We start from the raw sequence: 15,665 nt of genomic DNA on the forward strand, positions 1-15,665 counted from the left end.
ATAGGCATCAGTAAATAGATTTTGTAGGTATTAGATTATATTTTAAAGCCCATAGCATTGGAAGGGAAAAGTGGGAGGGGGTGTAAGAGAGGAATTAGAGGAGAGGCAACAGGGCTGGATTTGTTCAAACATACTATATGTATGCATGATTATTAAAGTTTTAAAAACTATAAAACAAAATGTGTATATTGGCTTTGCATCACTAGTGCCTACCATAATCATTCCAATTCCATGATATAAATTAATATACAAACAGGGAGATGACTGTTCACATTATAGGGAAGGTGAACAGATGCAGGAAATGAAGGATAGAGGTACATGCCTGCTTACTGGCAAGCCTCAGAGGAATCAGCACAGTGATTTTCATCTCTGTCTCACATCCTTTTGGTCCTTGCGACTCACATTAATTCACCCGAGACTCAAATACCTGAGAAGCATCTATAATAGGTGGATCTTCCCAGCCATCACAGAATGTTTTCCCAGTACTTCAAAACATTTTCATAAGACCCAGAAACGAGGCAGAGTCAGCATTAATCTCCAGCCATAGAACTTAAAAATCAGTGTGGACACAGAAGGACTCTTCCCTGCCAGGACAGGACCAGTAGGAGTGAATGATGGGGATGCAGCTGCCGGTGGGAGGAGGGTTAAATTTAGCCCTGTAGGTAACGAAAAGGTGGCATTCAGCCAATTAGAGAGCTCCATAGCACCGGGAGTAGCAGTTAGTACTCAGCTGTTTCTCTACCCACCTCTCAGATGGTCCCAGCAGGAAACAATTCTGCGGCTGTCGTGTTTATGGCTAATTAATGTTTATTTATACGTTTAAACAAGCCTTTCACCTGTCACACTTTAAAATAAATGCCGTGCTCTTCAATTAGAGATTGTCGGAGCAGAAAGAAATCCCGTTTCGTGGTGGGTTTACTATGCGCGTGCGTTTAAATGTGCATCAGATATGGCATTCTTCCGTTCTGAATCGCTCTCGTCTCCTGGAGGCTAAAGCTTCCCACATAGAGAAACATCCTTCCTCCAGCTTGCAACCATGAGATTGGACCCTTGCATTGGAGAGCTTGTTGAAGACAATCACCAGCAGAGATGACACTACCTCCTTGGGTGATGCAGGCATGGCGGCAGCATGATATTATACATTTGACCCAGTGTTGAATTTAGATTCTTGAGGTGGGAGCACACGTTGTTCTATGGCAAAAGAGAAGTAGACTTGGCAAATCTGGAGCAGTGGAACTTGGCAGGTTTCAAAGAACACCCTGTGTTCTGATGAGCTCTTGGAGATGAACCTTTAATCCTTTGGAATGTTCTGCTGGATAAGAGTGTCTCTCATTGGCTGGGGATTTGGGCAGTGCCAGATAATCAATGCTAGTAGGATGAGTTTTGGTGCAAGGCTTGAACCTGGAGGCATAAGTTTGACATCTGGAGGAGGATGGATTTGGACTGAAGAATTAACTGTGGAAAGCACCCCATGGCTACGTAGCTGACCACCTTCTCCCCAAAATTTATCTGAACCTATTTATGGGGTATGCAGTGATATTTCAATGTACATATAGAATGTGGCATAATCAGGTCACGGCAACTGACATATCTATACCTTCATAATCACATTGTGTTTGGAGCCTTTGAAATTCTAACATGTAAGTCCCTGTAAATCAGCAGTCAGTCTACTGCTTTGAGAAACACTAGACCTCACTGCTCCCTGCTTCTGTACTTTGGGTCTATTATCCATCCTCCCTCCATCTTTTATCCCTCTTCCTCTGTAACTTGTTAGTAACCATTATTCTATATTGAAATTGACATTTTAAGAATCCACAAATAAATGAGAACTTGGAATGTTTGTCTTTCATATTTCTTTTTTTTAATTTTTAAGAAGATAGAAATGTTACACACTCTTAATTGATCATTATTTATCATACGCAGGTTTTGAATTATATACTACACTATAGATATAAAAATAATTAAAATAATAGGATAAAAATACCCTTAGCATCAAGTTCAGGTAAAGTTATCTAATTGGTGGTTACACTGTTGCCAGAGAATTCTCTTTCAAGCTCTAACAGAAGGGGGAGTTTACACCAGCTCCCTCATAGATATGACATGTATGCCTTGTCAGGTGTCTATTTTAATCTGTTTCTTTTCACTGAAATAAAGTATCCATACAAGTTAATGACTATTTTGAGGTCCATGAAATCTTTCAACCTGGATGTGGGTACCATCAATATACTCTCTCAAAGAGAAAGTCACAAAGAGAGGCTATAGTGTGACATCAAAAAAAAAAAATCACAACATGTTTCCAGGTTCTGGCTATGACAAACAAAGCTGTTATGAACATAGTTGAGTACATGTCCTTGTGGCACGATTGAGCATCATTTGGATATATACCCCAAAGTGGTATTGTTGGGTCTTGAGGAAATTATTTTCTAATTTTCTGAGAAATCACTACACTGATATCCAAAGGGACTGTACCAGTTTGCACTCCCACCAACAATGCAGGAGTGTTCCCTTTACCCCACAACCTCTCCAGCATAAGTTGACATCAGTGTTTTTGATCTTGGCCATTCTTACAGGTGTAAGATGGAATCTCAGAGTTGTTTGGATTTGCATTTCTCTGATGACTAAGGATGTTGAGTATTTCCTTAAATGTCTTTCAGCCATTTTAGATTCCTCTGTTGAGAGTTCTCTGTTTAAGTCTGCACTCCATTTTTTTTATTGGGTTATTTGTTCTTTTGATGACCAATTTTTTGAGTTCTTTGTATACTTTGGAGATTAGACCTCTGTCTGATGTGGGGTTGGTGAAGATCTTTTCCCATTCTGTAGGCTGCCGTTTTGTTTTGTTGACAACCTAAATGCCCCTCGACTAAAGAATAGATAAGGAACATGTGGTGCATTTATACAATGGAGTACTACATAGCATATAAAAATAATGGCATCTTGAAATTTGTAGGCAAATGACTGGAGCTAGAAAACATCATATTGAGTGAGGTAGTCCAGACCTAGAAAGACAACTGTCATATGTACTCACTCATAAGTGATTTTTAAACATAAAGCAAAGAAAACCAGCCTACAAATCACAGTCCCAGAGAACACAGACAACAATAAGGACCCTAGGAGAGACATACATGGATCTAATCTAAATGGGAAGTAGTAAAAGACAAGATCTCCTGAGTAAATTGGGAGCATGGGGACCATGGGAGAGGGTTAAAAGGGAGGGGAGAGGCAGGGAGAGGAGCAGAGAAAAAAATGTAGAGCTCAATAAAATCAATAAGAAAAACCACAACATGGTATGAGAAGTCCTTCTGCATATGTGTTGCTTTTGTTGGTGAATGAATAAAGAAGCTTATTTGGCCTGTGATTGGGCAGAATAGAGCGAGGCAGGAAAACTAAGCTAAATGCTGGCAGAAGTAGGTGGAGTCAGTAGGATACTATGTAGCTGCCACCAGAGGAGACAGATCCTGGAAACTTGCCGGTTGGCCACAACCTCATAGTGGTGCACACATTAATAGAGATGAGTTGATTTCAGATGTAAAAGCTAGCGAGAAATATGCTTAATCTATTGGCCAAACAGCAATGCAATTAATACAGATTTCTGTGTAATTATTTCGGGAGTCTCGGTGGCCCGGAAACGTATATGCAGCCTCCAACAAGAGAACTGAATCTCTATTCTGCTGTGTACATTCGAATGGCCTTATGGAGAGCACTTTACATGTTGATCTTTGATCTTGACATTTGAGTACAAACCTAAAGCACACATTCACACAGCTTCCCAGGACTCGTTAAACATGGCATGCTCTCAATCACATAGTAGAAGCTTTAGAAAGTGGATTAGGATAGAGCTGCCCATTCTGATGTCCCTTCACTTTTAACTAAGCTCTCTACATGTGGACATTTGCCCCCACACTTCTGCTGATGGATCTGCTCACAGTTTGTAGACAACTCAAGAGCATTCCCACAGACCACCCTCTTGTCATTTCCTCTTTCTTTTCTGGAGCTAAGGCCTCTCCTTTCAAAGGGTCTGTCTCACATCATTTGCATAGTACCTGGAACTGAAAACCCTACATGCGAAACAGCCTAAAATAGTGCTAGATCTGTCTTGAAAAACATGAATGTTAGTTGAATCTAAATATGAACATTTAGAAGATTTTCTCCATCCTCTAATAGGTATGTATATTTTTGTCTAGTTTAATGAAGCAGGAGTAAAACTAGACAAATTTAAATCAAGAAAATGTTATTCATTTTACATTTTGTCCAGTTTGCATCAGTGAGTACTGAACCATTGTTCTGAACCTCTTGTAAGATGAATTGCATCTTTGTAAAATATTTTTGCCACCCTCATCCCTGGTGCCTAGGACTATGTCCTTATACAGAAGAAACATATTGACAAGTTGAAAAATGCTGAGGTCAAACTGAGTCACTGCTCCAATTCAATGATGAACATCCTTAGAAGAGAGAATGAGGACCACCAGACATCAAGCTCAGATAGTCCTGGGAAGATGTAGGCCATGACTCAAATAAGCCACCATAAACGAAAGACTGCTAAGCACCACAGGTTGCCACAACACACTGCAAGAGAAGGAACTATTTTTTTTCCTAAAACCACCAGCATCAGAACAGCTTGCCTTCTCTTTGATTGTAGGCTGCCAGCTTCCAGAATTGTAATACAAGGAGACTCTATTCTGCTGGATAGCGTATGACAGTGTGTGGTAACTTGATACAACAACTATTATAATAAATTCCTCATTAAAGTTATCACATACATTTTTCCCCTTTGTTTTTATTGCCTGGACAGCTGATAAACTGCCTGCTGGAGGGTGGAAGGAATCTGGTAATGTATGAGAAGAATTGACGAAAAGAAGGAAGTGACTCACCACAGGCCCTCGGCCAATACTGCTCAGGTAGTGGAGAAGACCTTTGGCATGGTAGATGGTTGGCTGGAGATGAGCTTGGGGAAGGAGCCACTGTCTGTTGAGGTCCTCACCCCTCAGTGAGCATCTGTGACTGCAAGAAGGAACAACATACAAAGAATCAGACATTTCGAAGAAAAATAGCTTCGTAGAATAAAACCCAAGCAGACAAACAAACTAATGAATCCAACTTCCCTCTGACTCCTGCCCAACTGCTACCAGCTCCAGATGTCCAGGAAGCTCCAGATCTGTCCTGCAAGTGTCCGGACTGGCCTACTTATTTACAGCTGCTAAAAGAACCAGAAACTGCACTTGACTTAATGCTGGGTTAATAGAGTTTTGAGACAAATCTGGGAAACACAAGTTTCCACTGTGTATACCCATAAAAAACAAATTCAGTGTATGACTCTCCAGGTCCCTCAATTCCACAAATAATTAATTTGAGCTCAAGATAGCTCACTGGGTATGCTGACCCAATAACTCTGTGAAACTCAACAGTATTACCACCCAGTGAAGAAATCAAGGCCTAAAATCAACTACATGAGTGACCCAAGACATGTAACAAAAGCCCTTTATACCCAGGTCTCTGTCTCTAGCCCACACATCCCGTCTCTGTTCCATTGTTTCTCTCCCTAGTCATGGGAAATACCTGAAAGCTACAAGAAATGGAATGTGCTCAAGATCACATGTTCCCTGGGAATACTCACAGTCAAAGCTAACATGTTTATTTCAAAGATGACTCAGCTTTATAACCAGGTAGAGGCATCCTAGGAGGCCAACCCACCTGGAAAACTTCCCAGAAACACCCATCCACAGGACGCATTCCTGGTATGATGCCACTTACTCTACACAAGAAACCAACAAGGTGCTACAGATGGAGGGTGTCAATAAAACATATCCATCACCAGAACCACCACCATTCAATCTCCTCCTACTTGTACCCTTCTCATCTCCACCACAAAAGAACTGCTTGGTTTCAGCTGTGCAAGTGTGTCTGACATATATTTGGCTAAGCTTCTCATATTTAGTCTATCCATTCCCACCCATTTAACTTTCAGTGGGCTACCCCAGCACCCAAAATTTTATATGTTCCCAAGCTAAAGAATTCTATTCCTGTTTGTTCCACCCTTAATCACAGTCCTTATAGAACCATTTTGGAGAAATTTGTATTAATATTATTTTTATTTATTTGGTCTTCCTCATTAGAGTGAAAGAAATCTAGGCAAGAATATTCTTTAGTAACATCAAACTTGCAAAAGAAAATGTGTCGGCCAACCATATAAGACTGTGTAATGGTACTTGTCAACAAGCCTATTTGGATGGGATTATGTGTGCAATTTTTACAAGATTCCATCCCTAGATGAATGGCTATTGTTAATCAATGGGTATGAGAGAGGGGGAATGGGTTAATCAGTTATTTCTAGGGGTGAGGCCTTCAATAATTTAATCAATCTCAAGGGGTTAGTCCTAAATAGTAGTTTATATGAGTAAACTAAAGGGACTCAGTGTGTATGTGTGTGTGTGTGTGTGTATGCACAACAATAATGAAAAGAGGCTATTAATTTTAAAGGAGTATGGGAGAAAATGGGGGAAGTAGACAGGGGAAAGGACGGAGTGAATGTGATATAAATACCTAACTCATGTATTAAATTCTCAAAAATATAGAAATTTAAATTACATAAATAACTATGTCAGAATTGATATTCAGTAAACAATATAGAAACATCTTCCTCTGACATTTAAATATAGAAACTGACACATTTTCTGCCTTGAAGCCACTGTCCTATTTTCAATTAATCTTGGCGATGAAAAGGCTTATAATATTTTGATGGAGGAAGGTCATTGGCTAATAAAGGAACTGCCCTGGCCCATTTTATTGGTTAGAGGATAGGTGGGAGGAGTAAACAGAACAGAACGCTGGGAGGAAGAGGAAGTGAGCTCAGAGACTCGACAGCTCTCCTCTCGGGAGGAGACACCTGAAGAGACGCCATGCTCCTGGCTCCTAGGCAGACACATGCTATGAAGCTCCGACCCAGGATGGACATAGGCTAGAATCTTCCCGGTCTACAGTTTATTAGAAATGGGTTAATCGGGATATCAGAATTAGTCAGTAAGGGCTAGAGAGAAATGGGTCAAGCAGTGATTAAATGAATACAGTTTGTGTGTTGTTATTTTGGGCATAAGCTAGCTGTGCAGGCGGCGGGGTGCTGGGAACGCAGCCCTGCCGCTTCCCTATTACTACATTTGGCGCCCCACGTGATGGACTAAACCCACTTAAAAAACCTGAGAAGACTTAAAAATAAGGGAGCGAGAGTTTAACACAGATTTTTGCTGTTTGTTGGTGGCATTCTGTAGAGAGATTTCCTGATTCGGCAACAGTAGCAGAAAAGAACGCTGTGTCATTTTAAAGCGCAACTTCCTGGGGCTGTGCAGCCATTGCGATCTCTGTCTGGCTCCTGCGGGAGACAGAGCTTTTGAATAGAGCATTTGGAGTAAAGTGCTACGATTTGTTTGATGGCAACTAGACTCGCTGTGTTCTCGGGTCTGCTCTGCTTGTTAGAGGCAAGCAAGCACTCTCATCTAAGAGAGGCTTCCTGACTCAGCTTTAGCTGCAAAACCCTGCAGCTCATTAAGAGGTCCTGCCACGAAACACTTAAACGGTGTTGACAAAAAGCTGAACGCATGCTTTTCGGTTTTCAGCCATAGCAGGAAAAAAGCTGCGCCGTTTAAAAATGCCGGCTTTCTGGGCCATCCTGCCAGGGCAAACTCTGACTGTTTGAGGCAGGAGAGGACTTGAGTGTTGTCTGTTGTAGCTCACTTGCTGGCAGGGACCTTGAAATGCCATACAGTTGTTGCAGTAAACATGGCTACAGCCTGTATATCCGCCATGAGGCTGGAAAGCTAAGGAATGGACTAAATCTAGCTGGCAAAGCCACACCTTTAATCCTACCCATATTGCTCAGTAATTTAAAGGCTCGTGTGGTCAGAAAAAGAGAGATATACAGTAAAGAGAGATTCAAAGACAGAGAAAATTTCTGAATGGTTTCAAGTGTGTTAAAAATATATGCAGACTAAAAGTTGAAGTTCTTAAAGTAAAAAACAAAAAAAAGGAAGAGAGTTGTTGTGTGTGGTAGCACACGCCTTTAATCCCAGTGCCTAGAAGGCAGAGACAAACAGATCTCTGTGAGTTCAAGGTATAGTAGCGTACACCTTTAATCCTGAATGCCTGGGAGGCAGAGACAGGCGGATCTTTGAGAGTTCAAAGACAGCCTGGTCTACAGAGTTACTTCAGGTCAAAGATACAGAGAACCTGTCTCAAAAAGCAAAGAGTTAAAAGTAAAAATAAACGAAATAGAGGTTAAAACAAAGCTGAACAAAGATGGAAAATACACAGAGAATTTTGATACTGTATGCTATTATACTCTCTTTGAATTATTTGAATGCTGAGGAAAGAGCAAAAGCTACTAAAACATATTTATTTATAAATGCTGCTGAGCTAATCCAACATAGATATTTTGATGCCTTGACTTTGAAATTTGGATCTAAGGACATGATGCTTTGGAAAGGAGTTTCTTATTTTGTTTTCACAGAGGATGAGACGCTGTTCATTTCTTCTATTCCAATTTGGTATGATGGACCTCGCCTTCCTGAAGGGTTGCAGTGAACATCTTCAGAAAATTACTTTGCTCAACTGCCAACTGAGATGAAACTAGCACACAGGTTATACCATGAAAGACCTAATTAACGATGCCCCCATTCAGCAGGAAGCAGTTCGGAGAGAAATAACTGCGCCCATATTCCCAAAAAATGTTTATAAATGTTCTTTTACATTTAAAGGGGGATATGATATAGGTATGAATAATTTGCATTAGTATAGATTTTGCTTTATTGATAGAGATTTACGGTCAATTTTGTTATATATATATAAGTGTTTCTGATTTTGATTAAGGTATTGTGATTGTGTAGTTCATTTAAATATGTACTGTATAATAGGAAATATAGGTTGTTGATGGATAATCATAAATAATAGTCAAGTTTGTAATCATGATAGTTAATATTTTCTAGATGTGCGTATATATATCTTAGATAGGCATTCTTCATATTTTTCAAAGATTATAGAATATGGCATTTTAAATGTTTTAATAACTGAGGACTTTTCATGACAATGAGACACTCTGCTCCTGGCAGCATCAATGTACTTCAAGAGGAAGATGGGCATCGAAGAGGCACCTTATGGAGTTTGATAGCCATTTGGGCAAGAAACTGCTCTTGCCTGGACTATTGCATAAGCTGGACACAGAGAACCCACAGAGAGAGGACTACTGAACTTGCCTAAGGTGAGATGATCTTTCGGGGTTCCTGATTCATGAAAGAGTATGCGAGACATTCTGCAGAACACAACAGATAGTGATTGAACTGACTTTGAATTTTCCTGCTTTATGGAAATGTCTGCTGGATACCATGGGCCTGAAGGCTGAAGATGGATGCCCCAACTGTACAGAGGAACTTTGGGTGACTGTCCAGGCAGCAAGATGTCTCTGTCATTTCTAGAGTTTTAAAAGTTGCTTTTTTCTTGTTTGCTTAGGTAGTATTGTATCTTTCTGGAGTCTTTGATGGAGTTAAGAATAGTTAGTTATAGTTATAATTTTCCTTAGTTATGATAAAAATTATTGTAACTTTTACTTGATAACTGTTTTGTTATATGTAATTTTGCTATGTTAAAGTTAAAGCCTTTTTTTTTTGTTTAAACTGAAAAAGGGGAAATGATGGAGGAAGGTCATTGGCTAATAAAGGAACTGCCCTGGCCCATTTTATTGGTTAGAGGATAGGTGGGAGGAGTAAACAGAACAGAATGAAGGGAGGAAGAGGAAATGAGCTCAGTCTCGACAGCTCTCCTCTCGGGAGCAGACGCCTGAGAGAGACGCCATGCTCCTGGCTCCTAGGCAGACGCATGCTATGAAGCTCCAACCCAGGATGGACATAGGCTAGAATCTTCCTGGTAAGACCGGTGCTACAGTTTATTAGAAATGGGTTAATCGGGATATCAGAATTAGCCAGTAAGGGCTAGATAGAAATGGGTCAAGCAGTGATTAAATGAATACAGTTTGTGTGTTGTTATTTTGGGCATAAGCTAGCCATGCAGGTGGCCGGGGTGCTGGGAACGCAGCCCCGCCGCTCCCCTATTACTACAATATTTCTTACAATATTTCAATCTCCATGTTCTGAAATCTTTAGACATTAGTTTTTAGTTGCTTGTAGACTCTCTTTTAAAGATCACCAGGAATTGAAGATCTTTCATCATTCATTTCTCCTGATTTTGCTATAGAATATTTGACTTGAGGGGCTAGGGATGTAGCTAACTTGGTAACAGTGTTTGTCTAAGCATGCAAGAAGCCATCGGTCCAACCCCAGGCACCATATAAACCAGGTGTGGGAGCACATATCTGTACTCTCAACATTCAGGAGGCAGAGGCAAGGAGATCAGAAGTTCAAGGTTATCATGGGTTACATAGCAACAGACTAATTTTTCATGCCAATAGCAGCGTAAATGAAGAATATGCTAGACTTGATCTCTGCATATTTGCTGCATTTCCGTTAGTTTTTCTTCTCAAGTCAAGGCATCCAAAAGCCTGAAGACACTTTAATTGCCCTGTCATTTTCTTGTCTTGACCTGGATTCTCATCAGCAGCGCAGATTTTATTTTCTCTGTAACGCTGACCATGATGAAATGAGCTGAGGTTCTTTCAGAGACTTCCTGTTTATGTAAACAAAGGGTGTGTATTGTTCTGTGTCCAGCATCAACAATTCTGCAATTCTTTTTCCATCTTCTTTCCTTCAGCTCCATGGAGACCAGATTCAGGGGTGACATCTTCATGGCAAGGTTCATAGGTTACCACACAGCAGAAATACAATTCTATACCATGTTTCTCAAAAATAGAGAAAGTCAAATTCTGCATTGCAGCTAGAAATCGCCCAAGTTTTGAGTAAGAAGACATAGTTCCAGAGTCTGGTTCCATCACTATGTATGGGATTCAGAGACCTCATTTAGAGCCAGCAATCTCACATGGAAAAATTAAATACTTTTAACCTGCTTTCCAAGGTTATCATCATTGTAGGCATCATTGTCGTGCACCATCAAACCCTGGTCTTCTTCTGGACAATCAAATAAAATTATATCTAACATCTGTGTTTACAAGGAAAACTAGCTGCACAATCCTATCTATGTCAAGTGTGACATGTGAGTATACCCACAGCTACATCCATACACACACACGACTCTCTCCAGAACTTCATTCATATCTGCAATGGTCAGGGATGCACAGCACAAGTGTGACTATGTCCATTGTTTCCTTGCCTCATGAAATCTATACTGCCTATGGAAACAGTCGGGTACCAAGATGCAGGGTGAACTGAATAGAGGAGAAGCTTGGACAGAGACCACCGAGAAGAGGCTGTGATCCACTTGAAATTTCATTTTATTTAAGCACACTTCACAGTGGAGGCAGTAGGATGGAACAAAGCAAAATTAACCAAAAAATTAGAAAAGGTATTACTGATTATTCTTTAGGCTACTAGCCAGGCATAAGGGATGAGAAGATGTGCAAGACTATTTGTGATCTGGATGTGGAGAAAAGTTGTGACAGTGAAAATAATATAGAAGGTAGAGAGCTCTTAGTTTAGGGAAAGTTTTGTTTGGTAGCTGTTTGCTTTCTGGGATAAAGAAACTGAACCACCCCAGTGGCATAGCTAGGCTGTGCAGAATTGAGAAGCACATATGCTTGCATTTATATTCAGACCTGCATGCGTGGCTGTGATTTTGAGGTATCTCTGTGTACACCTATGGCTTTGATATTTCCTCCAGCTCAGTGACTGCAGAGGGCCACGGTGTGTACTACCCCTACCTTGAGAGCTTTCGCTTTTAAAGCAAATCCATTTGCTCCCAACCTGCAAATCCATTTGGAATTTTATGTTAATGACACCTGAGATCGCTCTCTCATCCCCGGAGCTGCTGCTGCTCTTCACGGGGATTTGTTTTAAGCAAAGATGAAATGTACCCCATCTTATTATCTTACTGTAGCATTCTCGGCAATGACAGCTGCCGCTTCGATGTGCAGAGAATTAGCAGATGGACAGTGAGGACGGGCTGGCAAGACATCCAGAGCCTGTAATTTCTGGAAAGGGGTCATCCCTCAAATAGAGTTTGACGTCTCGCTTTACTTACACGAAGAGTAAGTAGTGATCAGTGCTCTTCCTCCCCACTGAACATGACAAACTTTCACGGGAAAAATACCACATACTTCCTGTCCTCACAGGTAATATGCTACAACTAGCCCTCTGCAGTTTTTATGTTTTTATCTTCTCTCTCTCTCTCTCTCTCTCTCTCTCTCTCTCTCTCTCCCTCTCCCTCTCCCTCTCCCTCTCCCTCTCCCTCTTCCCCTCCCCCTCTCCCTCTCTTTTTCTCCTTCTCCCTCTCCCTCTTCCTCTCCCTTTCCCCCCAACCCGCCGACAAGTTCTCATATATTCCAGACTGGCCTCGAATTTTCTATGCAGCCAAGGAGAACACTGAATATCTGGTTCTCTTGCTTTGCCTCCTGAGTTCAAGGGTCACTGTCCTAGTTTGTGACATTCTGAAGACCAAAATTCAGACTTCAAGCACACTGGGCTAGCACTCTACCAACCATACTACGTCCCCAGCCTAGCTTGCCACACTTTTTGAGCTTCAGTTTAAATAAATTTTGTATGCAGAAAGTCTGTTACTTTAGATACCCAGATATTCAGAGGTTCCCATTTCACCTTGAAATACCTGCATCCTACATCCCAGGAACACCCTCAAAATGCAAATCAGTTCATCTCTCATTCTAGATCTGGAATTACAATGGAATCACGGAGTTAAATGCCTGACCAAAATGAAGGCCTCACCTTGGTTTGTACTAACTTTGAATGGTCTGTGTATTTGTTCATTTCTGAGGCAAAGGCTCAAGTAGGTCAGAGTGACTCCTGAACTCACCATGGTCATTGATGGTTTTGAACAGTTAATACCCTGTCTCTCCCTCCTGAATGCTAAGATTTCAGGAATGGGCCACCACACCCAGTTTGTTTTGTGCACTCCTTGTGATCAAACCAAAGGCTCCATGCATGTAGGCTAGTACTCTTCCAAAGGAGCTACGTCCCAAACCTCTAATATCGAGTTTCTAGGTGAAGCAGGCACCTTTAGTGCCTTATCTACTCATGAGATCATGAGTTCTTCACATGTCCACTATCTGCCTGCTCTTTCAGGTACTCACAGCCTATATACAAAAAAGTCACTATCCTTGAAGAATAACACACAGGATTTCTGTTGATTTTATGTTTGTTTACATTATAATTAGAAAGAAGAGACGATAATAAATAGGTCAAGGTTTTGGGGACAAATGAGATAGAATCTAGAAAGGTAGACCTATTATTAACTTGAAAAGATTATTAAACATTGTTAAATTTCATAAGTGAATTTTTGGTGTTATACATTTGCTCTTTAAAAACAAACAAAATAAAACCCTAGTTGTGCATGGTAGTACATTGTTGTGATACTAGAACAAGGGAAGTGAAGGGAGGTGCATCAGAAATTCATGGTTATCCTCAACTGTATAGCAATAGGTAGGGTAGTCTGGGATACATCATAAAAATTTATGTCAAAAACAGTAATAACAACAAAATGAAAACAAAGAGAAAGAGAACGCTCACCTGACATTCATAAAACGTGGCAAGCTTTTGACTAAACAAAAGTATCCCAGGTGAAACTGAGAAAAACTGAGTCAATAGGATCATAGTATCCTTCTTTTTTATTTATTCTTTAAATTTTCACTTCATATTCCAACCAAAATACTCCATACCACCCCTCCTCCAGCTCCACCTCACCTTTCCCCCAGCCCATCCCCAAGCCCTTCCTCCCAACAGGTAAGAGCTCCTATGGAGAGTACATAAAGTCTGGAACACTAAGTTGGAACAAGACATAGCTACACATCCCTGTCTTAAGGCTGAGCGTAGCATCCCACCATAGAGAATGGGTTCCAACAAACTAGCTCATGTCCCGGGGATAGGTCCTGGTCCTACCGCCAGGGGTCCCTCAGGCCATCCAAGCTTCAGAACTGTCTCTCACATAGGAGGGCCACATGGCACAAGAGACCACTTCCTAAATATAACACCAGTAACACATACACTGAGAATAATCAATAAATGGGACCTCCTTAAACTGAAAAGATTCTGTAAGGACATGATAAATAAGACAAAACAACAGCCTACAGAATAGGAAAAGATCTTCACCAACACCACATCTGACAGTGTGATGATCTCCAAAATCTATAAAGAAATCAAGAAACTAGACATCAAAATACAAAATAATCCAATTTAAAAATGGGGTACAGAGCTAAACAGAGAATTCTCATCAGAAAAAAACTCAAATGGCCAAAAAGCATTTAAGGAATTGCTCAACATCCTTAATCATCATGGAAATACAAATCAAAATGACTCTGAGATATTATCTTATACCTATCAAAATGGCTGAGATCAAAACTGCTAAGGAAAGCTTATGTTGAAGAGGATGTGGAGTTGGGGGAACTCTCCTCCACAGCAGGTAGGAGTGAAAACCTGTACAGTCACTTTGGAAATTGCCAGGGCCATGAGAAGCAGGTGGCAACTAGATTTCAGATGTCAACCCACCAGAGGCATGGTTATCTAATGGAGGATTAATCCTATCCAACAAGGTCTGTAGGACCATCAACTCTGAAAACAGTTGCTCACTCTTGTTGAAGCAGTTTGGTGTCTCCCCAATAACTGAATTGTAGTGTATAATCTCATGGGATGCATATATTTAATCTCACTGTTTATACCTCAGTCTTATGGGCACATATGTCTGGGGGTGGTCAGGAGGATGACCTGTCATTTAGCTATTTAGTTTTGATATATAAAATATATACTGGGACATGCTTCATAACTGGATCTATTTGTCCCATAAGAACTGTAGTCACTGAAAAGTCTGCATGATTCTTTGGCTTGTTGGATGACTTTCCCCACTCCATGAGACCTCCAGTGACAGAATTTAGTACACAGGTAAAAGCCTTGATTCCCACAGTCAAATCTCCACCCCATTCCCTGAATGAAGCCAACTCCCTGCAAGTAGCTTCTGTTTGGCAGGACATACAGTCAGAAAAGGAGTCTTTCATACAGATCACATTTGTGACCTTCAAAGATAAAGAGACATTCAAGCTCATTGAGATTGAGTGCTCTAAAGTGCTAACCTCAGCTGACACTCAGCTCTAACCATAAAGAAAGTTATTAGACCCCTAGACCTAGCCTCGCCTCAGTTTATTAACACAGGATTGTAACTTAGGAATATAGTTTAACACACGTACTCTTTCTCCCCTTTTATAGTTTAGAAGCCAACTAGGTGTTGCCCGGGTGTACTTTCTGACCATGCCTCCCCAGGGCCATAAAGATATTGACAATGTATCTCAGGATAGCTCTTATCTGCTTTTTGACCCTGAGAAAATTCAAGCTCTGAGAGTTGCCTTTATTTTGTGTATATATGACCTGGAAACTTTACAAAACAAAGATGGACAGAAAAGAAGAATAAAAAAACATATGTAGTGAAGAATTTACACTGCCTTCAAATTTTCCGAAACATTGTACTTGCTATAGCATCATGTCTGAACCCTGAGAGGTAACTAAGGCTGATACTCAGTAGCCCTCATTAGGAAATTAGTATGACAGTTTCTCAGAAAATTG

The 15,665-nt window shown here is 40.7% G+C and overlaps 1 protein-coding gene across 1 annotated transcript in view; it reads right to left on the bottom strand.

Moving 5' to 3' along the window:
* The window catches only part of Agbl1 (AGBL carboxypeptidase 1), a 720,481-nt gene that overhangs the window by 358,193 nt on the left and 346,623 nt on the right, over positions 1–15,665 (bottom strand). The window contains exon 19 of the mRNA XM_041650016.1: positions 4,869–4,998. Coding sequence (XP_041505950.1) covers positions 4,869–4,998 — 130 coding nt within the window. The remainder of the gene's footprint in view (positions 1–4,868; positions 4,999–15,665) is intronic.

Source organism: Microtus oregoni, unplaced genomic scaffold, assembly GCF_018167655.1.
Source record: "Microtus oregoni isolate MIOR12 unplaced genomic scaffold, Mior012 000000F_ref0000247, whole genome shotgun sequence".
Taxonomy (NCBI): domain Eukaryota; kingdom Metazoa; phylum Chordata; class Mammalia; order Rodentia; family Cricetidae; genus Microtus; species Microtus oregoni.